Genomic DNA, 14,202 nt, shown 5'->3' on the forward strand with positions numbered 1-14,202 from the left:
AAAACCATGGGGTGTAGGGACAAACATGGGTGTAGGGACAAGCATGGGGTTTAGGACCAAGCATGGGTGTAGGACAAAGCGTGGGGTGTAGGACCAAGCCATGGGTGTAGGACAAAGCGTGGGGTGTAGGGACAAGCATGGGTGTAAGAACAAAATGGGGTGTAGGTAGGACAATAAAGGGTGTAGGACAAAATGGGGTGTAGGGCCAAAGCAGGTTCAGAGCTCTTCCTGCCCCTATGAGGGGCCTGGGATAAACCGTGATGATGATTCCAGCCATGGACTGAAGGATGCTGCCAGCCTTATCCCTAGCTTTGAGATGCTAAGCCTACTGTGTGTGGCCGCCGCTGCCCTGCTGTGCTCCAGCACCTCTGTGCATTGCAGCATCACAATAACCTGCAGGCAGCTTGAGGAGGATGGAGGCTCACAGAGGTCACCAGCCTTGTGGCCCCAGGCCCCTCTCCCAGGACAATCAGTCCAGAGAAAGGCATTTGCTAAACTGGAGTCTGCAAGCCAGGTTCACCCTGAAAACACACACAAACTTCAGTCTTTTCCTTCCGCTGGTCAGGGAGAGCCTGAGGAGGCCTCGGGACTCTCACACCTTCCCCTGATGACGCTCAGACAAAGACAGCCCACCTGCCTGGGAGACAGTCCTGGGGGAGTGCTGGGCCCTCGCTAGGCTGCTTCCGTGGGGAGGTTACTGGCTCTGCTTGGCTCTGCTGGGGTAGAGTGGGACGGGGCTCCCACTGGAGGAGCACCTCTGGCCTGGTCCCACGGCCCCAGCCTCTGCCACCCCCGCAGACCATGCTCAATGCTGCCTGGGCCCCTCCGGTGCCAGGGGCCCGGGCTCGGTGCTGAGCAATGCAGCCCCGCCTTGTAGCTAAGGCAGCAGGTGCTCGCACAGGTGTGTGTGCATGTAAACTCCTTCAGTGCTGCCCAGAGCGTCACAGGGCCAACCTGGTTTGCAGAAGGGGCAGCTTCCGTGAAATTGAAGGAGTGAGGGCACGCTGGGCGAGCCTTCAGGGTATACTCGCCCCATACGCTCAGGAGCGGAAAGAGGCACACAGGGTGTTGCAGGGCAAGCCACACGTGCAAAGGCCCTTGCTTGTGTCAGGATGCACAAAAGACCGAGCTCGTGAGGAGGCTGAACACTGGAGGAATAGGCAGCAAGCACTGCCAGAGGGGAGGGACGGGTGCCAGCTTGTTACTCTCAGCCATGAGTGTGTCAGAGAGAGAAACTGAGGCAGAGTGTGTCACCGTGAGCACCGGGCAGACCCCCCACACCCCTGTGCCTTGCTTGGCTTCTGCGGGGAAGCCTGGGAAACCCCGCCCTTCCTCTCCACCTTTCCCAGGCCCATCCCAAACCTGCCTCCTCCAGGAGCCCCTAGGATGGCTCAGAGCTCCCTCCGTATCGCCTACAGCCTGCACTTGTCATTTATCAAGCGCCAGTCCTGGGTTATTTTGCTATCCTGTGTAATGAGCACTGCGAGACTGTCCTCCTTAGCACCAGGCACAGAGCCAGGGTTCAGTAGAAAGTAAACAAGGGTTAAACTCAACTGAACCGCTAATCCCCCCAAAATCCAGGAGACTCGGTAGACCAGCTGCATAGGCAATTTGGCCTCTGTCCCTGGAAGCTTGCACTGAGCATGAATGAAGGCATGAGCGCAGACGGAAGCATGCATGCGTGGACAGAAGCATGCACGCACAGGATTGGAGGGGCCGCACGCTGTCCTCCATGGCAGGCAGCCACGTTCTCACCCGGGAGGTGCAGGAGGGAGAGCATCGGGGGGCATGGGTGCCAGTTTCGGTCCTGCTTCTGCAAGGAGCTCTCCGCAGGAGCTGCCCTGGGCGCGAGTCCCCGCTGCGCAGGCGGGATCTAGAGGCTCCGTAGGCCAGGGTGTGAGGGCCATGCGGGGAGGCCGCAGCCCTCAGGGTGATGCTGTGCCCTGCGTGCAGGATGGAGAACCTCTTCGTCAACCGCTTCATGCACATGTTCCAGTCGTCCTGGAGTGACTTCGCCGACTTCGAAAAAATCTTCGTCAAGATCAGCAACACTATTTCTGGTGAGTGTGCCTGTGGGGCTCTCGCGGTGCTGGGAGACTGCCTGGCAACGGGAAGGGCCTCCCGCCCTGCTCCAGCGAGGCTGGCCTGCCAGGCCCGCTGCCCAGGCCTCCCCTCGCCCAGGCCGCCACCTGCACTGGGCAATGTTCCCTGGCGCTGCACCTTCCGTATTCCCACCAACAGTGCGCGAGCTTCCAGTCTCCACATCCTCACTGTTGTCTTTCGTTAGCTTCGTTTGTGTAAGACATCTGACAGGTGTGAGGTGGTTTTGGTTCCCTGATGGGCCCAGTCACTGAGCATTTCTTCATACACCTGCTAGCCATTTGTATGTCTTCTTTGGAAGAATGTCTGTTCAAGTCCTTTGCCCATTTTTTAATTGAGCTATTAGTTTTCTTTTGTTGAGTTGTAGGAGTTCCTTATGTATCTTGTACGTTAACCCCTCATCAGATATATATATGCTTTGCAAACACTTCCTCCCATTCTGTAGCCTGCCTCACACGCTGCTGTTTCCCTGCTGTGCAGTTTTCAGGTTAATGCAATCCCATTAGCCTATTTTTACTTTTGTTCTTGAGAAAAGGGTGCCCAGGAAACTTCTAAGGGGCAGCTCAGAGAGGGCAGGAGGTGCCACGGCCTGACCCAGTGATGGGCAGGGGGCGGGCAGGCGGAGCCCGGGGCCAGCCAGCTCTCTGGTGCCTGGGAGCGGGGACCCGGCAGGGCCCAGGCTGCCCCCTGAGATCTCAGGCGGTGCCACAATTCGCTTCTCTCCTCCGCAGAGCGGGTCATGAATCACTGGCAGGAAGACCTCATGTTCGGCTACCAGTTCCTGAACGGCTGCAACCCCGTGTTGATCCAGCGCTGCACCAAGTTGCCTGAGAAGCTCCCGGTGACCACGGAGATGGTGGAGTGCAGCCTGGAGCGGCAGCTCACCTTGGAGCAGGAGATTGAGGTAGGACCGAGTTGGCTGCAGACAGTGTCCAGGCCGGAGGCCCAGCTTAGATGGCCCGGTCACTCTGTCCCAACAGAAACCACTTCCTGTTGGCCAGCGCTGATGGCCTGAGGCCTTCACCCTCGGGCCCCTCTGCTGGGCTAGGTGAGAGCTGCCCCAGCAGCTGCTTCCTTCCCCTGGGCGTCCATGGGTCTGCCTTGTCCAACGCAGGATGGGGAACTGATGGGGAGGTGGCTCCGTGATGCTCTGGTCTAGGACCATAATGTCAATATTTTCAACGTCAATATCAACAATTCAGAGCTCCCTCTGACTTGGGCCCGTAATGGGCCGGGCATCACATTGTTACCCACCTTGCAAAGGTGAGAAACCTGGTAAAGGAACAACCCTGCAGCAGAACAAAACAAAGAAGAAAACAGGGACTTTTTGACTTTCTAATGTGAAATGTTGGTGTCATCTGCTTCTCCCCACCATCCCCTCCCCCACCCCCGCCACCAGCCCTTGCTCCAGCCTTTACCTGAGGGTCGACACTCTTCAGTTCCAAGACAAACCTAGTCTCGGCCTCCATGGTGGGTCTGGCGGGACTCGGCGTCAGCACCTTCCTTGCTGGGGACTGAGCCCCAGAAATGGCCCTTGGTCCCCAGGTGACTCGTGGCCTGCTGTGTCCAGTCACCCATCTTGCTTGCTTAGCTCGCCTTGGGGCCCCAGGCAAAGAGGGATGGTTAGCGCCACCTGTGGACAGATCTGCCAGCCCCACCCTACCCACCTGCCTCTGGAGGGCTGCCTTCCCAGATGCACCCCAAGAAAGGCCCCCGCCCAGGGCAGGCAGTCCCCGACACCCCACTTCCCGAGCCTGCCCGGCCCCCGGACACCACCTGGTCACATGGGCGGCTGACAACAACCCACGGCCCATGCAGGCAGCACATAGCAGCTGCCCCTGTAGATCAATTGCTGGGCGTGTTAACTTGAGTCAGTGCTGTAGGTTTCAAACTTCACATCAGAGCATCTCAGGACCTCGAAAGGCAGAGAATCCTTGAACTGGGAGGCACTGAGCAGCCTTTTGACAGCCTCTGCTCCGGGTCCCTGCCATCTCCGGGGCAGGTGGGTTGTACCCATCTTTGTCACATGGTCATCTTTCCTGTGAGCGATGGTCTGGACACTCAGCTGTGGTTCGGTCCTGAGCAGTCGTCTCACAGCCACCACTGGCTGGAGGCGTCCACACAAGCCACCCATCGCCCACAGCACGATTCTCAATCCCCTGAAGCAACCACTAAGGCCCTGACAAGGACGCTGACCAAACAGAGAGGACAGGGCATGGGACAGGCAAGAGCACCCATGTCCACAGCGGGATCCTAGAATGTAGAACGGGGAGACAGGGGTGGCTCCCTCGCCTTCCGGAAGGATGCCACCGAAGCCCAGAGAGGAGGTGGCTCGGGATAACAGAGAAATGCCCCGTCGCAGGCCCAAGCCCCAGGCCTCCTGGCTCCCAGGCCTCCTGGCTCCCATCACATTAACTAACCTGGGTCCTCTCATGATTTGATTGGCAGCTGGGCCCTGTGTAGTACTCACTGATGGTCACATCTGCCCTCAAAGTCCTTGTCCAGCCCATCACAGGGGCCCAGACAGCCCTGTGACCCACCAGCCCCCCTGTCTCCACCGTCTTCTCCAGGGGTCCCGAGGAGCCCTGCCACACACACTCCTGGAACACCCCTCTGCCCTGGTTGGCCAAGTGTATGACCCCCGACCCTGTCCCACTCCTGCCCCGCAAGCCTCACAGCAGATGCTCAGAGCTCATCGCTGGTGCCACACGGCAGCAGGGCCCTTCGTGTTCACAGAGGAGGAGGATAGTAGCCGGGCTCTGAGCTCTCGGGTCCTGGGTGCCGCTCAGCCAGGGTTCGTGAAGGCCTGTGCAGTGGCCACTACGACCTCTGCGGGCGGAGTCATGCACACGCACTTCCCTAAGCTCCTGTTGACCCGACCCCTTCCCCCGCCGCCCACTCCATCACTCACTGGAAATGAGGAAGGCCATTACAGGACAGTCCTGGGATGTGAGGTGCCGCACAGGGAATGCCGTCAATACTATTGTAATAACTATGGTGTCAGGCGGTTCTAGACTTATCCCAGGATCACTTGGTAAGTTATACCAATGTCTAACCACTATGCTGTACACCTGAAACACACACACACACGCAGACACATGCATACACACACATGCACGCACACATGCATGCGCGCGCACACACACACACACACACACACACAGAAGGCTTAAGAAGAGCTGCTTGCCCTCTACCCAAACTCCAAGTTCTGGCCTGACCGGCCCCGCCCATGCTAAGGAAGCTGGGACACTCAGGGGGGATCGCTTAGAGGATGGGAGCGTAGTCTGGGAAGGGCAGTTTTCCGCCTCCCAAGCCCCAGGCACATTTGTTCTGCAGTGAAGCAGAGTCACTACAGAGAAGGGCGCCCATTAGGAGCAGCCAGTCAGTGATCTCATGCCACATGGCCCTTCCACCGCGCCACCCGCTCCGACAGGGTCACTGAGCCACCACTCCTGCAGACCCCCGCCCTGCAGCTCCTCCGGGCCCCAGGAGAGCACCCCCAGACAAAGGCCCTGTCTTGACCCTGTAGATCCCTGCCTGCCTCTGTAGACCCCACCCCTGCAGAACCTCCCACCCCCAAAGACACGCCCCCTTTTCTGCTCTCCCCCAAGGGTGACCCGGAGTGGAGTTTGCCTGGTTTTGAACTTTATGTGTCTGGAATCCTGCACGGACACTCTGTTATTGGACTCATCGATTTCATCTAAACCAGTGGTTCTCAACCTTCTGGCCCTTTAAATACAGTTCCTCATGTTGTGACCCAACCATAAAATTATTTTCGTTGCTACTTCATAACTGTAATGTTGCTACTGTTATGAATCGTAATGTAAATATCTGATATGCAGGATGGTCTTAGGCGACCCCTGTGAAAGGGTCGTTCGACCGCCAAAGGGGTCTCGACCCACACGTTGAGAACCGCTAATCTAAACGCTATCTGCTTTCTTCTCATTAAACTGTCCCCCTGGGCGGCCTCTCTGTGTCTTCCTTAAGGAGCAGGAGACTTCAGTACAGCAAATGCAGCCGGGCACTGCCACGCCCTCACCTTGTGAGGAAGCCTCTGCAGCCTGAAGCTCCTGGCGTGAGGCAGCCCCTGAGCTGGGGCACAAAGAACCACAAACCTCAACTCCCTGAGCGAGGGGCCCCCCGGAGGGAGCTGCTGTCCCTCCCTCCGGCCTCATTCCAGGGCCCGTCTCTGGCCGACCCTGATGTGGACACATTTCCTCTCGCTCCTGCAGCAAGGGAACATCTTCATCGTGGACTTTGAGCTGCTGGACGGCATCGATGCCAACAAAACAGACCCCTGCACGATGCAGTTCCTGGCCGCCCCCATCTGCTTGCTGTACAAGAACCTGGTCAACAAGATGGTCCCCATCGCCATCCAGGTAGGCCCCCGCCCCTCCTTCCTGGGCTTCCCCCTCAGCAGACAGGGCTCAGGGAGGCAGCTTGGGTGGCTCAATCGAGCCTCCAGGAGCAGGGGCAGCTCTGCCGGCGTCTCCTAAGGAGGTAGAAAGCTCTGCCAGGCGGGCGGCAAACAAGCACCAGGGCTTCCTGCCAGGCATGGGGAGCGCTGTCCACGGGGCAGGGAGGGCTCCACTCCCCAAAACCCACTTAAGGAATTCCTGGCAGGGTGAGCTGTCTGCAGAGACCTGCCCTGGGATAACACTTCACCCCAACCTGGGCAGGGGCCCCAAATCACAGTGTCAACAGGGGCCAGGCAGGGGAAGCTGTGATGTGAGTGGGTCACTGAGCCCCGGGAGGCAGCATGGAGCCTGGGCCAGGAGCATGCGGGCCTGGGGGCCGTCTGGGGGAGGCGAGTGGGGGTAGAGTTTCATCCCTCCCCTTCCTGGCTGCCCTCTGCCTCCTCATAGCACCAGCATCTGGGACATTGGGAGCTGGTGTCCAGCCAGCAGGAAACAACAGCAGGTGGGACCTGGCAGAGGTCCTGGGGGTGGGCTGCCCAGGGGCCCGTGGTGGACAGGCCGACAAGCATTCAGCAAACAGCACTTTGAGCCGACCCGAGCCTGACATTGGGGCTAGAGACGTCATAGCCACTGATTTTGCCAGGTGCTAACCACATGCCAGGACTGCCCCTAAGGGTTAACCCACGCAGTCCGCAATCCCTTATTCTCCGTCCTGAAATCTAAAAAGTTCTAACACTGCTAGGCTTTTCAAAAATTGGCAGCAAATTCGTGGTAGCAAAACTCGCTCTGAACCAATAGGAGAGGCTATTAAAGGCTTTGTCCTTCCAATGTGAAATTCATATGTCACAGCAGGAACATAATATATTTGATTGTAAAACATATGTTGCCCAGACCTGGGTGGGGGAAAGAGGCATCACACAATGAAGTATGCGCACCGCTAAAGTCTTAACAATCCCGCGTGCTGAAACATGTAGCCACCAGGGGTTCCAGGAAGGACCTGCCTCTAGTCATGTAATCATCGCTACACCCTGCAAGGTAGGCGGACACTATTGCTAGGGGCCGTTTACCTCAGAGCGGGAAACTGAGGCACATGTGTGCACAGTCAGAAGCAAGGCTGGGACTCAGGCCAGTGCTCCCCTGCCCCCCTGCCCTCCCGGTCCCGGGCACGTTTCCTGCGGGAGCGTTCCCGCCGTCACAGAGAGAAGCGCTGTGCACGCGGTAAGGGACCGGTGATGTAAGAGGAGTCAGCAGCCAGGAGAGCAAGGAGGGGCCACTCCCCCTGGTGCGCCCCAACACGGCCGGTGCCCCAGGGCCCTCGGGTGGCCTGGGTTGGGCCCGGCTTGAGGCCCAGCTCTGCCACTTGCTTACGGGCCATGGACCTTGGGCAAGTCACGGGATGTCCCTGAATCTCTTCCCGCTCCTGACAATGGAGACTTTGCAAACTATGAAGAACCACGCAAACGAAGGCCAGAGAGTAATACATTCAACATCTGGTTCTGCAAAAGCCCCTCTGAGGCCAACGAAAGAATAAGAAGAGCAAAAATATACAAGATTGGACAGAAGAGAAAGGCGATCACAGGTTTTTAAAAAGAGTAATGATGTGGCAACAAACTTGAAAACCTGGAGGAAATGGGTAAAAACCAAGCAAAACACAAATTACTAGAAGAAGTTGTAGAAAATAGGCCGATTTCCAGCTAAGCATCTAGAAAGCTGGTTCAGTGTCTGGACGGGTGAGAGGCCGTGTGATGAGCGCTGAGTTGCAGGCGCCGTTAGACAGACGTCGCCGGAGCTCCCGGGCACATGGCCCCGGCCTTGCTGCGAGGCTGGCAAGACCTGCTGCAGCGGGCAGGCCCCGGAAGAGCCGGGGGCACCCACGTGACAGACTCTGACCACGGTGTTTCATGCCCACGACGAAGAGCGAACGCAGCAGTGTCACACGTGACCCATGGTCACAACCACGCGAGTGTATCCCGGATGCCTCTGTATCGGCCTAATTCACACGCCTACACGGAAAACATTCTGGTTGTACCAACTGAAACCGAAAGGAAATGGAATAACACGACTAAAATTAAAATAATGAAAGAAATTACCTCCATGTGATGAAGTCAGGAAATATTCATTAAAATCAGAAACAAGAATGCTTAATGAACAAAGTAGTTAAACTAATGGAAATAGATACAGAGGACAGACTGCCAGCTGCCAGTGGGGAGGGGGTTGAGTGACAAAGGTGAAGGGATTAAGCAAAAACCAACAACTCATAGACACACAGCAGATGGTGACTGCCAGAGGGAAGGGGGTGACGGGAGGCAGGAGAGGGTGAAGGGGATAGAGGGTGATGGAGGAGACTTGGCTTGGGTGGTGGACACACGTTACAATATGCAGATGATGCCGGCAGAATTATACACCTGAAACCTGTACAATTTCATTAACCACGGCCACCCCAATGAATTCCATGAAAATGAAAAAAACAAAAACACAAGAATGCTGATATCACCATTGTTATTTAACATTGTCCTGGATGTGATAAACAAGAAAATAAAATAATAAACATGTAAAAAAAAAAAAGCCAGGGAAGACTAACTATATTTTGGTGAACTTAGCCTAAGAGACTCTAATTTTTTAAAAAGCTACTAGAATTAGTAAGTTAATTTAGCAAGGTGTCAATAAATGTACTCCTCAAAAACACCATTAGCTTTACTCCATGCTAACAATAATAAAATATATTACCCATATAAAGAATGTAAACATCTCATTAGTAATTTTATATTATTTTTATGTTGAATGATAATATTTTAGATATATTAAGTAAAATAAAATATTATTAACATAAACTTCACCTGTTTCTTCTTACTTTTATTACTGTGGTCGCCTGAAAATTTTAAATTCTGTTTGTGGCTTGCATTATTTTTCTATTGGACACTGCTGCTTTTGAGAGGGAAGCAGGGACATTGCCTTCCAAAACCTTCAGTATGACCTTGAGGCGCCCACTCGGTGCTGCCCCGCATGGCAAGCAGCTGGGTCACTCAGCTGTAGCCACACTGAGCTGGGAGGCCGCCCGCCCAGTGAGCCAAGCTCCACTCAGCCCAACCCTCACCTGCTCCGGCAGCTGGAATGCCACTCCCCAGTCTTCAATGTCATGGTAAATGTCCCCCCTCCAAGCCTGTCCTCTCTGAAAGAGGAATAACGAGCGCCTACCTTGCAGACTCACATGACACATGCCGAGGGGTCCTGAAGCTGAGCAGCGTGATGACGCCGTGACTACTGACATGGGCGCAGCTAAGAGCCAGTGGCCTGGCGAAGGGGAGGGACGCAGGGAGGGGTCCCATGTCAGCGGCCAGACCAGGGAGTTAGGGGCTTTCTTTTCAGGTGTTAGGAGGTGACTGCGTGTTTTTAAAAAATTGGCATATTTCCTCTTTAAAAAAAATATCACCTTGGCCCAGTGTGGAGTAGCAACTGGAGAGGGAAGACAGCCTGGTCTCTGCTAGGGAGGCACTGGCCAGAGGTCTGGGCTAAAGGGACAGTGGCCTGGGACACTGCATCATGAGGGACAAGAGCCCTGGGAACCAGAGGCGGGTCGGGGCAAGCAGGGAGCCAGGAGCAGGCCCTGGGGCAGAGCCTGGGGACAGAGCATTTACGGGGAGAGCAGAGGAAGGGACGTGCAGGAGACCAAAGGCAGCGGGAACCAGGAAGGAGTGAGCGGTGGGAAAGGCAAGAGGAGTGTGGGGGCGGTGGAAGACCCAGCATGTGCCCTGAGCACTGAAGGCTGGTGCCTTCGCGCCCTTATTCACGGCCCCCGATAGCCCTGTGAGCGGAGCAGATACTGTCCCCTTATTCCAGGTGGTGGCACCGGGACTCACGGAGGCTCAGGAAGTTGCCCCGGGTCCCACAGGTAGTAAGCGATGTAGCTGGGACGGGAAACAAAGCCTCCTGAGCCACCTGCTCTCCCCCAAGATCCTCCCAGGATTCAAAAGTCCCTGTTTAAGAAATTCAGTCAGAAAGAATGTATGCAGCCCTATGTTCAGAGCAGCACAATTTACAATAGCTAAGACCTGGAAACAGCCCAAGGGCCCATCAGTAGATGAGTGGATAAGAAGCTGTGGTACATTTACACCATGGAATACTAGGCAGCAGTAAAAAAGAAGGATCTCTTACCCTTTGAGAAGCATGGAGGGACCTGGAGAGTGTTATGCTAAGGGAAATAAGCCCGTCAGAGAAACACAAGTATCCCATGATCTCACTCATTCGTGGAATCTAATGAACAAAATAAACTGATGAACAAAAAGACCCAGAGATATAGAAGCATGGAACAGACTGTGGAATCTCAGAGGGAAGGCGGGGGAGGGTGGGTGGGAAGAGATCAACCAAAGAACTTGTCTGCATATATGCATAACCCATGGACACAGACAATAGGGTGGTGAAGGCCTGGGGCCAGGGGCGGGGGGGGGGGGGAGCTAGAAGGGGTCAATGGGGAATAAAAGGGAATATGGAATATTTTCAACAATAAAGATTTAATTTAAAAAAGGAATCCAGAATCCTCTGGAATTTCCTGAGCGGCCGGGCTTTCTGGGAGCTATGGTTTGGGATAAAAGATAAGGCATATTTTCTCTCTTCTATGTCCCAGCTCAACCAAGTCCCAGGAGACGAAAACCCCATTTTCCTTCCTTCGGATGCAAAATACGACTGGCTTCTGGCCAAAATCTGGGTGCGCTCCAGTGACTTCCACATCCACCAGACCATCACCCACCTCCTGCGCACACACTTGGTGTCCGAAGTGTTTGGCATCGCCATGTACCGCCAGCTGCCTGCCGTGCACCCCATTTTTAAGGTACAGCAAGCGACTGCCTCAAGGGGGTTGGGGAGAGGGTTTCTGGATATGGAGGGGCAGGAGGGGGTGGGCCTGACTTCCCCACAGGCCTGGCTTGGAGGCCAGCAGACGGGGATCCTGGAGAGGTGTTCTGGGGGCTGAGCACCTGCTGGTCCCTGAGGACACGGGCCTGAGGCCTGACATCCCGGTGGCCCAGGTGGTGAGACCCCTTTGAAGAGGCAAATGAGATCAGCATGACCCTAGTCCAGTGATGGCGAACCTTTTGAGCTCGGCGTGTCAGCATTTTGAAAAACCCTAACTTAACTCTGGTACCATGTCACATATAGAAATTTTTTGATATTTGCAACCATAGTAAAACAAAGACTTATATTTTTGATATTTATTTTATATATTTAAATGCCATTTAACAAAGAAAAATCAACCAAAAAAATGAGTTCGCGTGTCACCTCTGACACGCGTGTCATAGGTTCGCCATCACTGCCCTAGTCTGAGCCCAGGTGGCAGCCCCGCCACTGCCCCTCTGTCCCTGTCAGCGCTGACTGTTAGGGTGGCTGCAGGCTAAGAATATTCCCACCTGCCTCAGTTTCCCCATCTGTATAACGAAGATCAAATAGTGCACCCGCCTCCTAGGGTCACTGTCCGCATCAAAATAGTTAACGCATTTAGAGCTTAGAACTGCGTGATGCGGAGAGGAGCTCCACACGCATCGGCCATTTCCACCTTCGTCACTGTCTCCATCGCTGAGCGTCTCCGCTGCATCAGGCGGTGAAGGCCAGGGCCCACCTGCACTTCCTCCCCCAGCCCTCGTGCCACCCTCCACAGCGGACTGGACGGACTGGACGGGGGTGCCGAGGGTCCCGGGGGCTCCAGAGGGGCCCCGCCCGGCCTCCTCTGAGGCTCCCTCTGCTCCCCCAGCTCCTGGTGGCGCACGTGCGGTTCACCATCGCCATCAACACCAAGGCCCGGGAGCAGCTCATCTGCCAGTACGGCCTCTTTGACAAGGTGGGCGCTTCCCTCCCGCCCTCGCTGGGCGGCCCCCAGGCTGGCGGGCAGCCACTTCCCCAAACCCGCACAGGTTTCCTCTAGGCCAGGCCCCTAGGCCCCCAGGGGGTGGAGGGTGGAGGCTGGAGGCGGCAGAGAGAGGGCTCCCAGGCTCTGTGCCAGTCCGGCTCCTTCCAACTGGCCTGGGCGAGCTCTCCCTTTCTGAGCTCATTGCCTGCACCACCAGGTCTTCCTCCCACGTGTCTCCCTGTCCCTTCCCACCCTCCCCTCCCCACCTCGGGAAAGTGGGTGCAGACCCTGGCACCCCGCACCCACTCCTCTCCTCTTAGGCGCTAGGGACCTGCCGCCCCCTCCCACCCTCTGCCCTTCCGGGCCAGCAGCGCTCCCATTTCATTTTCCTCCCAGTGGCGTCTTGGTCCCTATTGGTCCCTTACATTCTCCCAGACAGCGCCTCACTCTGTTTTGACCCCACGCACACCTCCCACGGCCTTACCAAGCGCAGGTTCTCTCCTCCCTCTCCTCACCTGCAGCCTCACCCTTGACCTCCCTCCTTCCCACCTCCCATTAGTGAGCCGCCAGATGGTCCCTAAGGTTGAGCCACTGTTTAGGTTGCAAAAGACAAAACCCAAGTCAAACCAGCGGAAGCTGGAAAGGAGAGGTACTGCCTCATATACCTGGACATGTAGGGGTGCGGGAGCCTCCGACCAAAATGGACAGGGGCTCAGAGTCCCCAGGCCTAAGCACACTGGCTCCACTTCCCCCCCCGCCCCCGCCTGCCACCTTCAAGGGTGTGTTGCCCTCACTCTTCCCAGGGGCCCGGCTTCCAGGCTCAGGCTTCCACACAGTGACCACATGGCACGGGGGCAACTCTGAGCAGTCCCTCTTGGGTCAAACCGCTCCTGGGGACCCACGTCTGGCACCCGGCACCCGAGCCCTCCTTGGGAGATTCTGTGGCCCTCTGCCCGTGTGTGTGTGTGTGTGTGTGTGTGTGTGTGTGTACACGTGTGCCTCTATCTTAGCTGCTGGGAGGAGGGCGCTCCCTCGCAGAAGGTCTCTCCCTCCCTAAGGTCTCTCCCTCCCTCCCCTGAGCACAGCACAGCCCTCCACAGCTTGTGCAGGGCCTGGGGGCTGGTTTCTGCCCCTTTCTCTCGGCCACAGATTGGTCACCCAGAGCACTCCTTGGACTCTGGGCAGCCTGTGTCCCCATCTGCCAGCTGTCCCTGCTGCCCTCCTCGTTGTGGGAGCCGGCCCCTCCCTCTGCAGCTGCCCCCAGGCTCCCCACACACCTGTGCATCAACCCCTGGCACAGAGGCTCCTCCTGTAGCCTCTTCACTGGCTGCCCTGGCTTCTGGGAGTTAAACATCCCTCCCACCCAACCTCACAGGACGTGGCTTTGGCCCTCTGCAGGCCTGGCCACTGCTCAGCTGAGCACAGTTAGTTACTCCTGGTGCTCTGGGGCCGGAAGCTGGAGAGGGGGCGCCGGCCTTGGCTCACACCACTCTCTCTTCCTCCTGCTCAAGGCCAATGCCACAGGGGGCGGTGGGCACGTGCAGATGGTGCAGAAGGCCATGCAGAACCTGACCTACACCTCCCTGTGCTTTCCTGAGGCCATCAAGGCCCGGGGCATGGACAGCACGGAGGACATTCCCTACTACTTCTACCGGGACGACGGGCTCCTGGTGTGGGAAGCCATCAGGGCGTGAGTGCATGCTGGGCTGTGGGACCACTCTGTGTGGCTGGAGGGGGCCCTGGAGGAGGAGGGGGGCTCTGGAGGAGGAGGGTCTGGAGGAGGGGGCCCTGGAGGAGGAGGGCGACCTGGAGGAGGGGGGACCTGTAGGAGGAGGGGACCCTGGAGGA

At 56.7% G+C, this 14,202-nt stretch overlaps 1 protein-coding gene across 1 annotated transcript in view; it reads left to right on the plus strand.

Moving 5' to 3' along the window:
• ALOX5 (arachidonate 5-lipoxygenase) overlaps positions 1–14,202 on the plus strand; it is a 46,132-nt gene that overhangs the window by 25,765 nt on the left and 6,165 nt on the right. Inside the window, exons 5-10 of the mRNA XM_006097542.3 lie at positions 1,954–2,060; positions 2,832–3,004; positions 6,333–6,479; positions 11,140–11,343; positions 12,259–12,345; positions 13,866–14,044. Coding sequence (XP_006097604.1) covers positions 1,954–2,060; positions 2,832–3,004; positions 6,333–6,479; positions 11,140–11,343; positions 12,259–12,345; positions 13,866–14,044 — 897 coding nt within the window. The remainder of the gene's footprint in view (positions 1–1,953; positions 2,061–2,831; positions 3,005–6,332; positions 6,480–11,139; positions 11,344–12,258; positions 12,346–13,865; positions 14,045–14,202) is intronic.

The sequence above is a fragment of the Myotis lucifugus genome, unplaced genomic scaffold (assembly GCF_000147115.1).
Source record: "Myotis lucifugus unplaced genomic scaffold, Myoluc2.0 scaffold_206, whole genome shotgun sequence".
NCBI classification, from domain to species: domain Eukaryota; kingdom Metazoa; phylum Chordata; class Mammalia; order Chiroptera; family Vespertilionidae; genus Myotis; species Myotis lucifugus.